Source organism: Streptopelia decaocto, assembly GCF_964273445.1.
Source record: "Streptopelia decaocto genome assembly, chromosome: 18".
Taxonomy (NCBI): Eukaryota; Metazoa; Chordata; class Aves; order Columbiformes; family Columbidae; genus Streptopelia; species Streptopelia decaocto.
In genome coordinates, this window is record NC_138673.1 from 7,688,748 (window position 1) to 7,708,597 (window position 19,850).

At 51.7% G+C, this 19,850-nt stretch overlaps 1 protein-coding gene across 1 annotated transcript; it reads left to right on the top strand.

Moving 5' to 3' along the window:
* The first annotated feature begins 3,848 nt into the window (after window positions 1–3,848).
* On the top strand, window positions 3,849–19,777 carry ADORA2B (adenosine A2b receptor). The gene is made up of 2 exons (XM_082068739.1): window positions 3,849–4,441; window positions 15,875–19,777. The coding sequence occupies exons 1-2, from the start codon at window positions 4,077–4,079 to the stop codon at window positions 16,566–16,568; spliced, it is 1,059 nt and encodes a 352-aa protein (XP_081924865.1). The 5' UTR covers window positions 3,849–4,076; the 3' UTR covers window positions 16,569–19,777.
* Window positions 19,778–19,850: the final 73 nt, after the last annotated feature.

The window sequence follows — 19,850 nt, forward strand, 5'->3', positions numbered from 1 at the left end:
GTGCAGGTCCTCCTGTCCACCTTGCAAATCCCTGCTATCACTAGCTCTTCCCTTCACCGGTGGTCCTTACAGAGGATACAAGTAGTGAAAAGAGGTTAGAAACAAAGTGCCTGCTGGGGAGACATGTGTGGAGGCTTGTACGGAGGTGCACTGGTGAGGTCTGGAGAGGGAGAGAAACTCTGAGCCTCCGTGGCCATAGAAGGGCACACGTCACGGCACGGGACTGTGCCACAGCCCCCGCTGAACAGCAGGTCTCGCTCGGAAAGCCCTGGGACTGCCTCTGCCGCCTCCTCGTTCCCCAGTCTCCCCTCCCTGTGGGCAGTTTGGGGATGGAGCTGCCTCTTTGCAGAGGGGCTGCCTGGTGGCTGCTTTGCTTGCCAAGCCAGCAGGAGCTGGACTAATGCCCTCCCCACCCCGGAGCTGGTTCCACTCAGGACCGCAGCTCTCCCTGGTTGTCACAGTCATTATGACAGATGTGCTTGTAGCAGCAAGACAAATGAACTTTTTGTCTGGCACCCACCTTTTTAAATGTTTTTCTCCTGTTTTTGATATCCAGATATGTCCGTGTCCCTTTGCAGAACCACTCCCACTTCAGTGCTTGTTGCTCCTCTGTTAAATGTGCGCTTAGGGACTGAGATGGCAAATCTGGCTGCAGGACCAACAAGAACATCCCAGCTGACTCGGGAGCTTTTCTTTGTGTTTATAGACTTGCCCCTGAGGGCTGTCTGGGCGCCCCCATTCAGTGTTTATGGACAAATGTGTGTTAGTGGGGCTCCTCACCTGTTCTTTGTGTCTGGGCCAAGAGCACTGAAGGTGTCAAGATAGATTTTGCAAGGGAAGTCCTCTCTGGAGCCTGAGGCTGCGCAGAGGCACGGAGCCCTCACACAACAGAGATCAGAGAGGGCTGCAGGAAACGCGTGGCCTCCGCAGTGGCAGCTCCGCTCCCCGGGGACAGCAGCGACAGAAGGAACAGCACGTACGAGGTTGGTGGGGTTCTGCCAAACCACAGGGGTGCGGGCTGTGGCCACACCAGGGTGCCGATCCTGTCTCCCCCATCGCCATTCATAGCGTGGGATCTGCTTGAATCTGTTCCTCTCTGAACAAAGGAGCCAGATTAGTTCTTACACTTGGAAGAAGCAGATTTGGGCTGGTGCTGTTTCCTACGTGAGTGTTGTGAGGCAAGTCCCTGGAGCGAAATAGAATCCAGGAAAATAATAGTAATGATGATTCATTTGTCTCTGTCTTTGACACCCTAGCATCCAACAGCACTCCAGTGACCTGTTGCCGTGTTATTGTTACTCTCTGGTTCTTGAATGGATTCCACAAGTTGCAAGCTTTGTGCTATATTTACCTTGCTAGTGGTGTGACTTCCTTGCTCCTTTACAGACTCCAGTATATAAATATGCACATTATCACCTGCGGATTCATCATCTTCAGAGCCCCAAGAACTGATGAGTTTCCCAAAGCCTGCTCCAATGATTACTTTACAAGTCCAGCGCATTCAGATGGTATTTAATGGTAGGGTGCACAATGCCATATATTTTAAAACAGGGCTCAAAGAATGCAGCTGGAGGGCAGGGTCGGTATCTCTGGCTGGAAATGGGCTCATCCTCCTCTTAATGCCAGCAGGATTTAACCACATTTGGTACATCAGAGCTGAGCACACTTGTCCTCCACTCCACTTGCAGCTACGTTGTATTTGGAATAAGTTCAGCTGCATCAGTTAACGCCAGAATAAACCACTGCACCTTGGCAAAGGCTTTGCTGCTTTGGAGAACCATAAATCTCCATGTAATGCAAAATCCGTAATATTTACAGTGCCTTACTACCTGTCTCACAGAGAGACCTTGCCCAGCACAACCCGTTCATCAGAATTTGAAATAATGGTTTCTGTGTCCATGTCTGACTTGATAAACCACAATTTCCCCTGGCTCAGCCCATAAAAAGGGCTTCCATGATCACAAAAGCAGATCCTTTTCCAATAAAATGTATCCACTGCAAAAAGCTAATTATTGTTTCACCAAAGTGCTATAAAGCAGCATAAGGTTTTTGTTGGCACATGTTTTAGAACTAAGAAAACAACGCGTGTAAAAACCCTGATGTAAATCCATTGCTTTGGGGGGAAAAGTGCTTTTCCATGATAGTTTACCATCCTTTACATGATTATAACAGGCTCTGCGTGAGGGAAGCTACACTCATCCCAAAATAATAAATAAACCAAACCAGTGCAGGCAAGTCCAGGATCCAGCCAGTGCAGAGGAGGATGGAGCAGCCTGACATGGGGGATGTATGGGCAGCTCGGGGTTCCCAAAGCTCTGCTGTTCCTCTCACTGCAGTCCCAGGCGGACACCGACTGCAGAGCCACAGGAGTTCTGTGGTTGCTGTTAGAGCCAGCGTGAGAATCGGTCTGTTCTGGGAAGAAATGAAGTGCAGAGGTGTTAGGGGTTGGGGGAAGGGGTGACAGCACTTTCCAACTGCAGATCCTTTTATCTAAGAGGAGCAAAGGGAACCTTGCTGTACATTCCCACTGAATTAAATGTACCACAGACACAGCTGTCCTTCAGCATCCTGGTCATCCTTAAGCATTCTGCTCCTGAGGTGTCCAGCTTGAAATAAAATGCTCAATTCCATGTAAATTAGGAGTTCTTCCTCATATCTGTCTGATCCAAAGCATTTCTAGTCAATGTGAGTCTTTCCATTTACACCATGTCCACAGAAAAAAAAAAAATTGATTTTATTTTTCCCATGTGTTTTTGCTCTGCTTTAACTCCGGATCCCCAGAAAGATTTCACTTCCACAGGATTTAATTTCCAACTTTGTTTTAAAAAAAGCAAATTCTTGTACTTTCTGTTTTGCTTATTGCTTACTTGCTTATTTTGTTTGTTTGGATTTTTTTTTTTTTCTGCTTTCTGTATTGGATTCTTCAGTGCTGCTGGATGCTACAAAACCAGTGTGACGTTCAGCCTCTGATCTGTTTTGGTGGTAAACACAATATAAAGCATGACAGGTGTGATGAAATTGTAAGTAGTTATTAAATTCTATTTATCTTCCTATTCACTGCTGGTTTTAAGATCCACTAGACAAGCCCTTTCTTTGATGCTTGCACCAGGTTTTAAAGTTTTCCAAGTTCCTTAGACCTAAACTTAACAACTCTAGCCCTGTGAGTAATACTATTTGCTAATCATGGTATTTTGCCATTTTCTTACATCAGGAAATGTCACGTTGCGTGATAACTGTTCACAGCCTGAGTGGTCTCATGATTTCTGTGAAATCTTTTCGTTTTGCTCAGCGCAGTGGGCAGAGGGGATTTTTCCCCATGTGGCAATTCCGCCGGCGGTGACCGACGGCCGGTGGCAAAACCTGCGCCCGGTCGAAACGCTCGGGGGAAACTTCTCACTCCCTGTTTGGCAAAGTGTTTCCCCGTCGGGCTGCAGCGCATCGCCCCAAAAACACCCGGGGCGAGCACCCAGCCCGGGGGCAGCGGCGGGGGTGCTGTTCCGGGACCGGGGGGTGCTGTCCCGGGACCGGGAGATGCGGGGATGCTGTCCCGGGGCCAGGCAGTGCGGGGGTGCCTGGCTGGGGGTGCAGTCCCGGGGCCCGCCGGTTCTCGGCCAATCGGCTCGGCGCCGCGCACTCCCCGCCCCGCTCGCCCCATGTGCAGAAATAGCCCCGCCGCGGCCGGTAGCGGCTTTTCCGCGGGGAGCGGGGCGGACGGGCGGGCGGCGGCGGAGCATCCCCGGGCGGCGCAGCGGCGGGGCCGTCCCACCCCCGGCCCGGCCGGTCGCGCCCCGACGTGCCGGGGGCGATGGCCCCGCGGCGGGCGCAGCGGGCGGGCCCCGCGGCGGGCGGGCGGTGAGCGCTGCCCGCGGGAGCGCAGCCGCGGATGCCCCCCGGGGCTCGGGCGGTGCGGGCAGCGGGGGGCCCGCGGTTCGCCGCGCCCCTCCGGCCCCCCAGGGCCCGGCAGCCGGGCGGGAGGCGGCGGTGAGCCCGGACATGGGTGTTTCTCTCCGGGAAGCGCTGCCCCGTGGCCTGTTGGTACCTGCGGACGGGCGCCCGGTGGAAAGTACCTTGTTCTCATGAATGGTTCTAGCTCCTCGCCCTGGGCTCTCGCCATGGACACTATGAAAACCACCTATATCGTGCTGGAACTGATCATCGCTGTGCTGTCTATCGCTGGCAACGTCCTGGTCTGCTGGGCCGTGGCCATCAACAGTACCCTGAAGAATGCCACCAACTATTTCCTGGTGTCCCTGGCAGTGGCTGATATCGCCGTGGGTTTGTTAGCCATCCCTTTCGCCATCACCATCAGCATCGGATTCCAGGTGGATTTTCACAGCTGCCTCTTCTTCGCCTGCTTCGTGCTGGTGCTGACCCAAAGCTCCATTTTCAGCTTGCTGGCCGTGGCCATCGACAGGTACCTGGCTATTAAGATCCCACTGAGGTAAGTGACTGGAGCGGACGCACGTAGCCGCATTCCCTGACAGCCTAGACTGTGACCTCCTTGCCTTCGAGTGCAGGAACATCTGGTCACTAGTGTTGCTATAAGAGGTTTGCTGCCCACAGGTGACGATGAAAATACCAGAGAGTTTGCACTCACTGCAGGACTGGGATCAAGTTTTCAGTATCCTGCCGCTGACTTCAAAATACACCTTGAAGCTCAATTTCTTTAGGATGTTTGTCTTGGGAGGATCAGTGGCATCTTGCGGGGGGGGGCTATGCATTGATGTAGTTGTGTGCTTGGCAAAGTTGTAGCTAATCTATGTAGGTATTTATACAGCCCCCGTTATTGTGGTGTCTGGGCATCTCCCAGGTAATTAAATACAGAAGCAGCCCCTCTTTCTCTTACTTCGCAGCCTGTTAGAGAAGTAGTTTTGCAGGCTGTTTGGTAAGAGCTCTTGTCTCTTCCTGAGCTCAGGTCACAATACTTCAGAAAGGCTGAAAGTTATCTTAAGTAGATCTTAATATGATTTTGTACGTAGTTTACGTTTTCAGCTACGACTACGGTCTAACTAGGCTGACTTCCAGTTTTTAGAGGGACATAATGAATGAACTGAAAGCACAATTTGTTGCATTTACAAATGCTGAAATTGTGTTTCAGTGCTTGTGTGCGTACCTTTTCTTTCTGAGTGCTTACTGTGAGCAACTGTATAGATCAGTAAATGTCAGAAGGTGACAGCTTTGTACATCTGCTATGAAAGGAGAAGGGTGAAGGGGAAAGGATTCACACCTCGGTTTTCAGAATTTCACAGTTTAGCATTTCATCAAAAGACATGTTACTTTCTAATCCGTTGGACATTGCAGTATACTTGGGAAAAATGTATTTGATTTGGTTTACAGGCACTTCACCAGTGAGCTGGTGCAGCAGCTTCCTTAAGCTTAAGTGCAGCAAATCCCCAGCTTTGCATTACAAATGTCCTGGGTCTGTTAGCCTCCATCTCCTTGTGTCTCTGTTGTTCCTCCCTGAGAAACAGACATTGATGGGACCCCTGGGGAGCCCAGGATGGCTCAGGGGACTGGTCAGGATTTGGCGTAGGGACCTCAGCTGAACTCTCTAAGTTGCAGCTGTTCTAGATTCTGCTCTTCTCTGGTATCTCCCTTGCACAGGCAACGAATTCACCCTGTTCTGGCACCTTGCATCAGAGAACTCCCATATGTTGGGCAAATATTAATTAGTCATCAGGCAGATGATAAAAACTGGTAGTGGAAATGCATGTACGCTGAGTGGCTGAGTGTGTGTCATCAGGGCTCGGTGCTCAGAAATTCCACGGGGCGCAGAGTAAGTGAGAGCCGAGCTGTGTCCCTCGTGGGGAGAGGGGACAGAGCAGGCCGGTTGGTGCCAGCACCGCTGACCTGCTTACCTGCCCGGCCACCCGCCTGGGCTGACACCCACATGGGCTCTGGATAATGATTTGGTGCTTTTTCCATTCGGTTGGGGCTTTCTCAAACTGGGGGCCAGCAGCACAGCAGCGGCTACGGAAGCAGGTCGGATTTTTTTAAGTTTCGGTTCAATCACACCACACACCACAAGCAGGCTGCTCACACACGGGCCGTTTATTGTAACTCTCTTATTTCGTGCCACAAGCTGCTTTTTGCAGCACTTGGCTGAGAAAGTTGAAGCTTGTGAGATCAGTTTCTACTCCGCGGGAATCCGAGGCGCGAGTCGCAGATCAGAAATGCTCTGAGGGCACCGTTTATGTGTTTGCAGAAGGGAAGTCGTTTTGCCATCTGACAAAATTGCAAGTATTTATTTATTTTTTTCCCAATCCCGGTCTCTAGCAGGTTTGCTGGACTCTCCATTAGATCTGTACACCTGTGTGGGATGAAATCCCGGAGCAGTTTGTGTTGCTTTGGGATTCTTTGCCAACATCGCTTTTTCACCCAGTCTTAGGCCAAATCTTTTATTCTGTTTGCACAAACATCTTTATTCCTATGAGCATTTTCTAGCTGGACACATACAGCCCCTCCAGCTATAAATGGAGATCCAGGAGTCCATCCTTCCTAGGCTGGTCTGAAGTGTGAAGTTTGGATTAGACTTGGTCTTGGCACTGAGGCCCATTTCATTGCTCTAAGAGGCGACCAGTAAGTAAAACTCCTTTAAAAGGACAGTGGGTCTCACTGCTGGGGTGCGGGGCAATGGGCAGCTCATTGCTTCGGCAATGGGAGATCTAGGGACTGGTATTGAAAGGCTGGTTTTATTTGTACAACCAAGATCAAAAGAGGACAGAGTAGGTTATAAAACTATGCTGGCAAAACACTTTCCTATTGCAGCAGGGTTTTCCAAGCAAGGCTTGGTTAGATCTGTCTCATCAGCATCTTTGTTCCTGAGATGCTCCCCAGTGCTGCTGGCAGCGAGGGGGCAGGAATTTGTCCCACCACCCGCTCCAGGTACATTCATGTGCTGTTTCTGGAAGGAGGTTTGTGCCATGGAGAGGGAAAGCTGGTCATCATTTTGTAGGAATGATGACCTTAAGAGAAGTTTTTGTCACTAAAACTCTTATTCTGGAGACCAGTGCAGGGTCTGATAACCGGCCATTTAAGAAACTGATTTGTACCCAGCCCCACATAGCAATTACAATAAATGGCACAGTTGTTGTGGAGCAAACAGGTGTCCCTGTCACATCCACCAGCTCCCTGTGGAAACCTCTGTAGGGACAGTGAGAACTGAGGATGCCATAGGATTTAACGCTGTTTCAGGGTTATTTAAGCACACCCGCAGGCTGAGGTGCGCAGGAGACGTTTGCATTGCAGCCAGGCTAGTAATGGATTTTTCAGTCCTGGGGCTGAACCAAAAATCCCATGGGGAAGAGGGAAATTGTTTCAGTCAAACTGAAACAGCAATGTTTGGAGGTTTTAGTAAAACTAAGTGATCCAGACCAACCTGGCAGATTTTGTTTGAGTTGCTTAACCCTTCTGATGTTGCTGTGCTGCTTTTTGAAATGGAGGCATCCTCGCTGGAAAGGAACTGACAAATTCTCATCTGGACAATTGCAGAACAAAAATCTTATTTAAAAACGGTGGTTTACAACCCTCCCTCTTCTGGCTAAAAATATTTGCTGAATTTGACCTGAAGCCACAAATTCTTTCTGTCCCTTGAAACTCTTGTTTTGTTTGTTGGTTTTTGACAAATCCACCGTTTGTGGAGAAGCCAGAGAAGGTTTTAGCTGGAATAAAACATTTCCTTTTTATTTGCATTATTGCAAATTATTTGGCGCGGGTGATAATTGTAGGTATGGAGAGATGCCTGGAACAAATGCATCAGGAATTAGGGAGGGAGAAGAGTACCTGTATTTAGCGAGCAAAAGCAGAACGAAACACCCTGTACAACGCCAGGCTGTGTGCCCCTGTGCGGCCGGTGGGCTCCTGCAGGACGGTGAACGCTGTGCTGCTGCTGCCCACCCGGCAAACGCCCCCCGAGACCTGCAGAGGGAAAACCAGCCCAGACTCCCTGCGGCTTGAGCTGATCTGGTGCTTGTTCTTCTTCCCTGGATTTAGTTATCTCCCGTCTTTGATTTTATCCCTGGCAGAAACGCAGCACTGATGTCCCCAGGCAGCTTCACCATGAGCTAGAACTGGGTTATCCATGACTGTGCCCTCTCCCTTTCTGCTCCGTGCTGAGCCCTCGCTGCCCCTGCAGCCAGAGCACCCACGCTGGGCCACAACCTGTTAATGGTCTCCCACAGGAGCTGCTGCCCCTCGTCTTTGACATGATGAAGACAACAGCCCCATTCCTTTCTGCTCTCCTCGTGGAGATAAATTCCATTTGGACCACAGCTGCTCTTTTCTCATCCTTTTAGCTGTGTGGTATCCTTTCACGAGGTGGTTTGGCCGATGCTTTACAGCCGCCTGCCCTCGCTGTGCCCCGCTGCAGAGGAGCGGCTTCCCTCTCCTCCAGCCAACAATCGCCCCTGGATTCCTCTCAACCCCCAGTTTGCTCCTCAGCAAAGCCTTGGTCTTCACCTGCCATTTCCTGTGCGCCATCAGCGACACGCAGAATTGCAGCTGCTCTTCCTTGCCCTTGCTTCATTTCCTTTCTCAAGGGAAATCCTCGCCCTGCCCTTCATCTGGTTCATGTGTGGCTCACACACGCGGTGCCCGACGAGACCCGAGCGGCACGGGAGGCATCGTTCCTCCAGAGCCGGGGATGCTCTGCCCCTCTTGTCCATCGGACAGCTGTGCCTGGCCAAGGTTACCATCAATTAACAGACTCAACGTGCAGCAAACACGCTGAGCGCTGCAGGCAGGAGGTTCGGTTCAGCAGCAGAGCTGTCACAGCTTTAAGGAAGTTCAGGTCAGTTGAGCTCGACTTGGGCAGAACGGTTTGTGCTGCAGCCGGGGGCCGGCAGCGCCCGCTCGCCTTCCCAGGGCTGCTGCTTGCGCTGGGCTTTGGATGCAGCCGACTCTGGAAAAGAAACACAATAAAACCCGGCAATAATCACATCTGCCCTCACGGCCATCAGCCGGAGGGGGAAATCACAGCTATTTTTAGTTGGCTTCCTTAAAATGCCTGTCTCCAATTTTTATGTTTTTTCTCCACCTTGGGGGTCACTTCCCTCCCAAAAAAGCAAAAATCCTGTCAGGAAGGGCATTAATTGTCTTTGAGAGCTCAGCTCCCGCAGGAGCAGGGGGTAGGACATGGCAGGGGGCGACCGCAGTCGGCATGTGGCTCCAAGTCTCGTTTCCAGGCCGTCGATTGAGCCAGAACCCAGAGCTTTGGGTTTAGGAGCTTTTTGCATGTTGCTCAGCCCCACCTACAAAAAATACAGGTTAATTCTTAGCAGCTTTTGAAATCTAGCAGAATTTTACTCTAGAAGTAAGGCTTTTGGATTTTCCTGCAAAAGAATATATTAAACCAAAATGTTCTGACAGTGAACTGTTATATTTTGCAGTTAAAAGTTTTTGCTTTGTAATTATTTGGCTTGTTCTTGGGGTTTTGATGAATTTGCTGTTTTTCATAGCAATGAGCACAGATTGCAACACTGAGATTTTTAGGAGTGTTCTGCCCTGGCCCTTGGCTGTGCCGGGCAGGGGCTGCGCGGGGTGTCGGGGCTCCCGTCACTGTTACAGGCGGCTTTGGTTCCGCAGGATGCCAGGAATCGGTGGCGCCAGCTGTGCCTACAGATGTGTCAGCCCTCTCCCCTCCCCATCGGCTCTCGCGGCTTTGCGAAGTCTGATGAGCGGCTCAGGGAATTGGTACGTGCCAAAGCGCGGATTAGCTCCCTGATCCTATGGATGACATCAGGCCTGGGCACGAGCCACAAATAACTTGCGAGAACATTGGTGGGTGTGTGTCTGGGCACTTACGCTCACCGTTCAGTGCCCTGTGTCACTGAGCACCGTGACCAGAGCTGCTGGACCCACAGGGGACAAGGGACGGAGCGCGGTCCCTGCAGGAGCAGCGGTGCAGACGGGTCGGTGGCACCATGGCCGAGGCTCTGCCTGTGCCCCCAGATCATGCACCGGTCACCCCACACCCTGGCGTTCGCATCCTCACTCCCATCGCTCAGAGAGGTTTGGAATGACAAAAATTCTCAGCCCCAGGCACCCCCAGGTACATACATGGGGCTTCAGAGCCTGGAGGGAGGGTGGTGTCGAGGAAGAGCTTGGGAAGGCTCCAGAGGCTCCTCTCAGCCCTGTGCTCTCAGGCAGGGAGAACCAGGTTTTTGTGCTCTGGGACTCAGAAACCCCCTCTGGAGCATGAAGGGCGGGCAGGTATCACACTCCTGCCTGCACACGGGTGTCTTGAGGCGGCTGCTCATGTCCTGAAGTGAGCGTGAGAGCAGCATGCGGAGCGCTGAGTTCATTTCCTCCCTGCACCCAGCAGCTCCGTGCACCCCGGCACCCCGGTGCCAGGCGTCCTCGGGGGGCGCGGGGCTGCCCGGTGCGGGCAGCCAGCCCACAGCTCCCCGCTCCACCCGTGGCTCTTAGTGCAGTCCTCGGTCACATCTTCTCACCCAGTCGGGGCGGCCGGGCTGCGGTGTGAGCAGCTGCTACAGACAGAAAACAGGGCAGCCAATGCAAATTCCTGCACGGCTGCTGTGAAAGCATGTTCGGGAGAAAAATATTTGCACATCCACATGGTAAGTGCTGTTGGTGTTCCACACGTGCACAGCTCTGCGGCCGCCTCCCAGCGCTCCACACCTCGCGGCTGCCGTTTCCCTCCTCTGTTCTCCAGATGACCTAAACGGGTGCTGTTTGCAGGGTGCTTTGGGCCAAAACTGAGCTCTCCTGCATTTCTCCTTCCCACATTCTTGGTTCTACAAACCTGGTGCGCTTCAGCCGTCCCCTGGCCTGAGCCGATGCTGTGTGGTGGTGGCAGGGCTGAGGTGCGGATGGGTGTGCTGGGGTAAACTGGGATAAACTGGGGTGGGGCGGGAGCTGGGGGCTGTGGAGGGCAGCGTCACTCTCCCACTCCCCCTCTAGCTGGGGGAAGGAGGAGTTCACAGAGGGGATAAGCTGAGAGGGTTTTGCACTTGATAGTTTAAGCTCACGAGCAGCAGGGTCTTGCGTGAAAATGCCATATAACATGAACAAAGCAAGCCCTGGAGGAAGTTAAAGCCTTCCAGTCTTTAAATGCCTTTCAGCGATCCCGCAAATGCGCCACCTGTGACCCCGCTGGCCAGCTGCCTCCAGCAGGAGCGCAAACCCAGCGGCACCGGGACGCGCGGGCGGCTGCTCCTCCTCGCGCTGTGCAGACGGGAGCCAGGCCGGGCTGGGGTCCTCAGCACCCAGCCCCAAAGCTCAGAGCAGCACCCACACATCAGCTCCCGTTTTAGAATCAAGGCCTGAACCATCTCCATCCCGCGGCGGGTGGGCGCGCAGGGGCTGAGCACCATGAACACAGTGGGCAGCGGTGCTCCCGGCACCCAAAAACAGGGGTGCTGAGCGATGCTGCTGCCCCTCCGAGTAACCCCGTGTGCCCACCTGCACCGTGGGGCCGGCGTGCTTGCGGTCGCCGTCCGGCGGAAGGCGGGAGCGCGAGCGGGGGACGCTGCTGCCGCCCCTGCGCACAATAGGGACAGATGTGGGAGGAAGTGATTTGTCTGCAAGTGGACAGGGAGCGACGCAGATGTCCTGCTTCCTCGGCTGATACTGCAGCTGCTAATCAGATTTCTCACTCTCACCGCCAACTCCTTCCTGGTTAAAAGGCACAGCTTTTTATGGGCTTTTTATTTATTTTTTTTCCTCCTCTCTAAGGTGCAATTTATGATTCATTTAAAATGTCCTGCCAGGGTATTTCTGCTGGTATGCGATCTCCGTTCCATGGCTGTGCATGGAGCAAGCAGAACAGCAGCAATGGCGCTTATTTCATGCTGTCATAGCTCCAACGGGGAAAAAAAGAAAAGAGCAAAATGCAAAGTCCAGCTGCATGTAGATGACCAGGATGCAACGCTTGGCAGCCAAACTGCTCTCTGCCCTTGTGAATCGAGGTGTCTGTGTATTTTCCTTCACACTCAAAATAGAAACATATAAATTATCACTGGTTGTTTGTATGGGAGCACCTGCAGGGGCTGAGAGCTGCGAACTCCCCGCATCCGGCAGCCCGGGCACGGGGCGGACAGGAGGGAAGCGGGAGAGCCCCCTCTCCCCATTCCTGCTCTCCGAGATAAAGAATGTGGGAATAAGAGTCTCCTTCTAGAATGTTTCCTCCAGGCTGGTTTCTTTCCCAAATCTCATCACCCCAAATGCTGAATTACACCCCAGCTGCTGCTGCGCACCCCTCGTCAGACGGGAGCTCCGGGGCAGCGGTGCCTGTGCGGGGTGTCTCCGTGGGCTGTTGTGTCCCGGCTGACGCCGTTTTGGTGGCGGCACAGCGGGCACAGACTCAGCAGCACTTGCACACGGAACCACCGGCGGGTCAGACCCTGCTGTGAAAGCCACTGGACTCCCCTTGAAGCATTTGACCTCCTGCAACTGGGACCGTGTGGCAAATGTATAGTCATGTATGTTGGCAGAACAGAAACCTGAATGGCGCTGTGATGGCGGCACTGGGTGGGAGCTGCGATAATTAGCTGCTTTATGATGATTACACCGGTAAAGAGGCTTTGCCTGGCAGCGTAAAAGGAATGAATGCATTGCCAGGCTATTTAATTTCAATAAATCATTTAAAAATATTCAGCTGTTATTTACATTAAAGCAACATTTGATGCCTCGGGGCAGAAACAAAGAGGAGATTCAATATTTGTTACACATTAATCGAGCAGACTTAGGTGAGTAAAGTTACTATAATAGTTTTTTGCCTGATAATATTAAGCCTAAAAGAGAATGAAGGAGGCGTTTGCTGGAGCATTCAGAGCTGTGCAAATCCGTTGGTTCCTCACTGTCTGATCATGTTTTGTAGAGCTTAGGAAAAGGTGACTCTGGGCTGTCCCACAGCCCGTGCCTGTGGCTTTTGGTGGTGGCTGATGATGGGATGCAGTTGTGTGCGGTGGCTCACTAACGAGACTTGCTCTGGTAATGGTCACGCATTCTTTATTTTTAAGCACGTGCTTAACTTCCATTAAAGGCAATATAGGCAGTGTCCTGGCAAATAAGTGTATTAAGTTAATAAGAAGGTAATTAGTGAACAATTTTAGAGCATTAAACCGTCCCCTGTTTCACCTTGGCCTCTTCTGCTGGTAGCTCAGCGACCGGCCATGACCCTTCTCTGCAGTCTCAGCAGGTACCACCATCACCCTGGCGTCAGTCACCGAGCGAGAGGTGGCGGGAGGGGTTTGTAGGGCATCCCTGTGAGAACGAGGAGTTAATCTGCGGAGCGTGTTGCTCACTGTGAGTAACTATCTATCTATCTGCGCTTCAGTGAACAGCATTTCTCCCCTGTGCCCACAGCCCTGCAGCTCTCCCGCTGCTCAGCTCGGGCTCTTGCACACGCCAAGTGCAGCATGTTTTTCCATCTCCTCCTTGCAGAAGAGGCCCCGGCTTAAATGTGATCCCGGCTGCAGCTCTGCCGTGTGCGCTGGGGAAGAGCGACGCTAAAATAAACATGCCACCATCACAGCCACTGGAAAATCAAGTGACTTAACTGGATTTGTAAGCCTCCAAGCTGAGACTTATGTTTGCAGAAGAGTTCAGGAGAAAGCAGATGGAAAAAGCCTTATTTGAGGTCATAAGCTTTCAGCAAGGGACAGCAGCGGATGTCACCAGCCTGGCACGGCGCGGTGGACACCGGCCCCAGCACAGCTGGGCTGCGGCGGCTTTTCCTTGTGCTCCTGCACACCCTAATCCAGACGTGCAAAACTCTCAGCATTGGGTTTCTCTTTATGAACAATGGTCCATTTTGTGTTTTCTGGTCTTACCACAAGAGTTTGTTGGGATGTGACACGGCTGAGGCAGCAGAGAAGCACCTGAAATGACCAGCTAAGTGTGAACAGCACAAGCCAAGGGGCCGCGGGCTCCTCTTGCCGGGCTGTAGAGCAGCGGCTCCCGCAGCGCTGGCTGAGTCGGCCACCGCTGCAGCCTGAGACTCTGACTTTGCCAAGAGATCAGATTTCTGGGAACTTGCTCCAACTCTTAATGTTTTCAAGTCCCACAACCTCAGAGCAGCTCCAGCTCCTGAAAACCTAACACAGGGTTTTGAAAGCAATGGGCTTGGCCTCACTGATGCCCCACCTGATAATTTCTTATCTTCTGAAGCAGTGAGACTTAGTAATAATGAGAGAAAAGCACAGGAGAAACCCCTCAAACCTCTCAGTGGCTGGACCCGCCCTTTAGACACGTACCCTGTGGCCTGTGGTCACTGATCAGCATCTCCTAAACGTGGCAGCTGCTCCCACATCCTCTCGGCCGGCCCCGCACGCAGCGGCTGTGCGGGAGGAGTCGAGGGCTCCCCGGCCCTGCTTTGCTGCCCCGTTGGTGCTGGCAGACACCCCACTTACCCTCCTGTCTTTGTAGCCTGCAGGAGGAGAGGGACACGGGGCTCTCCGTGAGGCAGCCACAGTGTGATTCACAGGCACAGCTGCGGTTCTGTGGGAATCAAACCCTCCCCTGCCTCACGGGCCGGAAGAAAATCAGAACAAACGTTCTTAGGAAAGGAGGAGCGGGGTAGCCAAGCCAGAGTAAACAAGCACCGAGAGACGGGTGTGGGACGGGGGACGCGTGTCAGCCAGCAGACAGGAGAGGACAGGAACGCGTTTCTCACGGTGTCTTTCTGGCAGTCGCTGGTTCTTCGCTTCTCCAAAGAGCGACCCGACTGATGCTTTGATGTTGGCACCTGTTCTGGTTGCACCCAAACCAGCTTGACTTCTGTGGCTTTAGGTTCCAGCTCCATTTGTGTCTCTGAGCATCTGGGGGCTGGAGGGGCACCTTTGTTTTTGTGGCCATGAAGACACTCAGTCTGTGGGCTTAGGAAAGGTGTGGGCAGCACATGGCTCTGCAGCCCTTGTCAACTTGTCCCTAGGCCACCGTGGAGCTTCTCCGTAACACATGTGAAAGCAGCAGCGGCCCAGGAAGGCACAAAGCAGGGACGTCAAATGGGGGAGAAGAGCCCAGTGTCCCTGGCTCCCAGCTCCACGTCTGGATGGAAACACAGACCCTAACTTGCAACTCTCCTAAGCAATCCATCATTAGCAATTGTTTTCAAATACTGGCTCAGAAAAGTCTTTCTTCTTTTGTTATGCAGCCACAAGCAGCTTGCGTGGGCTGCAGTCTGGCATGTGCAGGCCAGGAATTGCACTGTTTGGGAAACTGGCAGGATCTCTGATTTCCACACACATGTACTTACTGCCCAGCTCAGTGTATGAGGTAGCACGGGGGGGACATCACATTACGGGACTGCTGCAAGCTCCAGTGCAAGCAGCGCTGCTGCAGGCGCCAGAGCAGCCCAAGCTGGCTGTGGTATAAAGGCTCCAAGTGTGTGGTGGTGCTGGTTAAATCTTCAGCTACCCATCACAGCGTAGAATTGAAAGCCAGCATTGTCTCAGCTGAAATAAGTCAGCCCAGAAGTGCATGTAGCCCAGCAACGTGCCCTGGCGTGCCCAGTAATGGATGCTTAGAGCAAAAGAGTAAGTTGGTGGTTACAGAGTGAGCCTTCCCCTGCTCCTGCCCTCCTAGCAGCTGGTGGTTTAGGCTCATGCAATGATAAAGTCTTTCCTAAGACTCTAAGTCCTTTACCTCCTGTTGGAGGATGTTCACAGCCAGGGGCAGCGCTTGGCTCCTCTCAGGAACAGTAAGTGAATCACCTCCCCAAATCACTTTGCCCAGGCACAGAGCACAGGTGAGATTTTTTAGCCCTCGGGTGATCAGAGGGGTGAGGTTCCCATGTGGGTGTGGGTGGGGCCTTTGTGGCATTAGCCAAAATGCTGATGACTTTAGCTGCTGGGAAGTCATGGATGTTCCTTTATTTAACAGCTCTATCTTGGTTTTGCTCTTGATGCTGTAGGTATAACAGTCTGGTGACGGGCAAGCGAGCAAGAGGCCTCATCGCTGTGCTGTGGCTTCTGTCCTTTGGAATCGGACTGACCCCCCTTATGGGCTGGAATAAAGCCATGAGTGGTTGTCCCAACGCCACCAACGAGACAGGGGCTGACACCAGGACACAGCACCATGGCTGCTTCATCTCGTGCCTCTTTGAGAATGTGGTAACGATGAGCTACATGGTGTACTTCAACTTCTTCGGCTGTGTGCTGCTTCCGCTTGTTATCATGCTGGGAATCTACATTAAGATATTCATGGTCGCCTGCAAACAGTTACATCAGATGGAACTGATGGGCAACTCCAGGACCACCCTGCAGAAAGAGGTCCACGCAGCCAAGTCTCTGGCCATCATTGTAGGACTTTTTGCCTTCTGTTGGCTGCCCCTGCATATCTTGAACTGCATCACTCACTTCCACGAGGACTTCTCCAAATCCAAGCCTGAGTGGGTGATGTATATGGCCATCATCCTCTCCCACGCCAACTCTGTCATCAACCCCATCATCTACGCTTACAGGATCAGGGACTTCCGCTACACCTTCCACAAGATCATTTCCAAGATCCTCTGTAAGACGGACGACTTGCCCAAGTGCAACACTGACAACAACCAGCACCTGACAGTCGTTGGCCTGAACTCTCCGGTGGCCTCTGTGTCCGTATGACCCTGCGCGTCCTGCTCTGCGGATTCTGCAGCCTGTCCCCACATTACACCATCCCCGTGCCTATGTGAACAGTCGGAGCTACCTCCGCCAGGAGTGCTCAGCGATGACCACTATGCAGTCATGCAGCTGTATTTTATTTTATTTTATTTTTGTAATTAACACAGTGCCTCCTAGAGGAATAACCTGAGTGGGGAGACTGAGCACAGCTCACCCCCGACTGTAAACCCAGGTTGTGTGAGTGCTGGGGAGCGTGTTGGATAGGACGCTTCAAAAAGACGGACCCAATTTCAAACACATAGTGATTTCAAATTGGTTCCATCTTTTCGAAACACCCTGTAATTCCTTTCCAGGTCAGACATTGACTGTGGAAGACCCACGTGCTGGGGGGTGTTTCCCTAATTGTGCTGCTCGTGTCAAGTCCTAGGATCTTTATTTTAATTATTATTATTATTATTATTTTTTAATCTTTTGTTTCATTTAGGAGTAATAATTTTATGTCTGTTTTCGGGTTGTTCTTTGAGTCCATACTTGACAGCACTTTGGTAATACCCTAATTATTCCATCAATTGTTTGATGCAGCTCGTATTCTCTGATGGGAAAAAGTCTTACTTAGCCCAGTTGCTGGTGTGAAACTGAATCTGCATTCCAGGCTCCGAGGGACGTGACCGTGTTGATGGGAAAACAAGATCAGAACTGGCCAGCTATTTTTGGCCCCAGTATGGAAGCCCTACTTACTGAAAGAGGAAAATTCTAGAAAAGAATGGACTGAAGTTTTAGAACAGCAGTTTCATTGCCTTTAAATCACTTTGGTCTACAGGATTGTGCAGACCAATGCGACAGGTTTGATTTCAAATCTGTTTCCAGCTGGCAAAACGCAAAAGGCAGAAGTGCCCTAATGGTCTGATCCAGAGTCACTGAGGTTTGTGCAGACACTCCCTTGGTGACTCGATCTCTACAATTAGGTTTTTGCTCCAAATCAGAACCTGACAGCCTTGCAGTGCTTTCAGAAGGGCAGGGTTTAGCTGTGATAGCCGGCTGCTGCAGCTCAAAGAGTTCCTAAAACTTGGTCTTGCTGGGCTTCCTCTGTAGCCCAGTAACCCCCAGAAGCTGTGAGTGCTTTTATTTTGTTTTTTCTAATAGTGATTTTTATTTTTTTACTGTTTATTTTAATGCTGACCTGCATCAGTAGCAAGAGACAGGAAGGGAGGTAATTTGCTTGAGAAGCTAGAATGCCTTGGCTTGGGACTGGCTTTGGCGCAGCTCTTTGTGGCAGCAGCTCCCTCGCCGACGGGCCAGCGGGGCCGCTGCGCTGAGCCCGGAGTCCTGGCCCTGCGTGAGGACAAAGCCCAGTCCCTCATCAGCACAACAGTCTTAATTTGTACTGCGAGTTAATAACACTCTGCAACCGCAGCTCGGTAATTACTGCACCTGATTTAATATGTAACTGTGATATGCAAAACTAGGCAAAGGCAGGAAGGACAGCACATGGATTTCTGCAGTATGAGCTCCAATTATCTGGCCGGTGTGCTGGCACATGCAGTGCGGTATGTGAACTGGTGCTCCCAGCATGGCCTTCATTTTGCAGCCCAATTTCACTCCACAATGGAGAGGAACAGGGAGGGGAGTCAGAGAAACACCAAACAGCTGATGGAGGTGCAGACCCAGCTGTTCTTGACTCGCCCAGACCTGCCGTCACCTCGTGCTCCTCCTCCAAACGGGACCCTTGCCTGGTGGTCCCTGTGTGGTAAAGTGATGCCATCTCCGAAGCACCCAGTGCCAGCAGCATCGCAAGCGGTGAGACGCTGGACTGCAGGGATGTGCACTCAATGTGCTTTTCAGTGGTTCCTCACGGAGAGAGGCAGAGACAGAGCAGCCTTAGAGCCAGGGGCAGGGAAGGGAGTTTAAGCACAGCCACAGGTCCAGCGGGCACACTGTGATACCTGGAGAAGTTCGTCCCTGATAAATTGTACTTGAATTATATAGAAAGCAGTTTTCTTTCTTTTGTTTTCTTTTTTTTTTTTTTTTTTAACTGCATTGCACTAAAAGGGGGCAACAGACGATCCTGAGAGTTTCATTTCTTTGGCATAAACGATGACAAATACAGTATAAAATCAGCTGAAAACAAATAAATCCTCTTCCTGCAGCATCTGCTGTGCCGGCTGGGATGACCTGCAGGGCTGACCTGGGGCCCAGCACGCAGGCAGGGGATGGTTCACCAGGAGTGATGGATCTCATTCCGTGTGTGTAGCAGCTCAGCTGTCAGAGCCAGCCCAAACCTTGGCAAATCATCAGTAAGTTCTGAATGGGTTTGTACATGTTTATGCAATGTCCAAATTTAGCTACAGCTCTGAGTCTCAGATACTGGCATCTCCAAGAAGAAGCTGAATAGTTAAAAGTTACTGTCCCATGTGTTTCTCCTTTAACAGCCCCATTCAGCTTTGCTGCATCTGCCTTGGTCGTAGTCCAGCTAACACATGTAGCCACCTCCTGCCATTTGGGCAGGGTTTGACTCTCCTCCTTCTGTATTATCTTTGGCTGTGTTCCTTCAGTTAATCACAGCGGGAAACAAGCAGGATTTCACCTGCAGGTCTGGCAGTGTTGCAAAGTGGTTGCAAGCCACATTTATCCTCACAACAACAGATGTCAAGTCTCTTCTCCCACTGGCTGATTATGAACCAAACTCTGGGCAGCAGGAACAGACTGAAACGCAGCACTGAACGCACAGAGAGCCGCTCCCAGAACAGTTGCTCGTGTGCGACAGCTCGCACTGCAGCTCAGCATCCACGATTGCTGCCTTTCATGTGCCTCTTATGAGCCAGAATTCCTGCAAACAGATGCAGTGTTCCCTTAGCATGACTGTGCCATGGGGTTGTTTTAGCCACTATTAACTATGGCCTGGGTCACTGCCGTCTTTGGGCACATTAAGTAAGTGCCTTCGTGGATCTGAGCCAAAGTAATTTCAAGGCAAAATAAAAATAGGACACCTCTACCCCCTCCCCTCAAAAACAAAGCTCTGAAGGTTTCTATAAAAATGTGAAGTAAAAAAGGGAGAGGAACTTTCTGTAGCGAGTGCAGCTGTAGCTATTCAGCTATCACTCATTACCGCTCTGATGTACATAGGGTGGATGTGTTTTCCTCATGTTGCTCAGTTTTTGTATTTGCAGTAACTGTTATTTACATACAGAATGCTTAATTTACCACCTACACAACCTGGCTCAGCCTGTGCCCCATTATTTCTTGCGGTGTTGTGTTCACATGGTGTGTCATACGAGGCCACGCTGT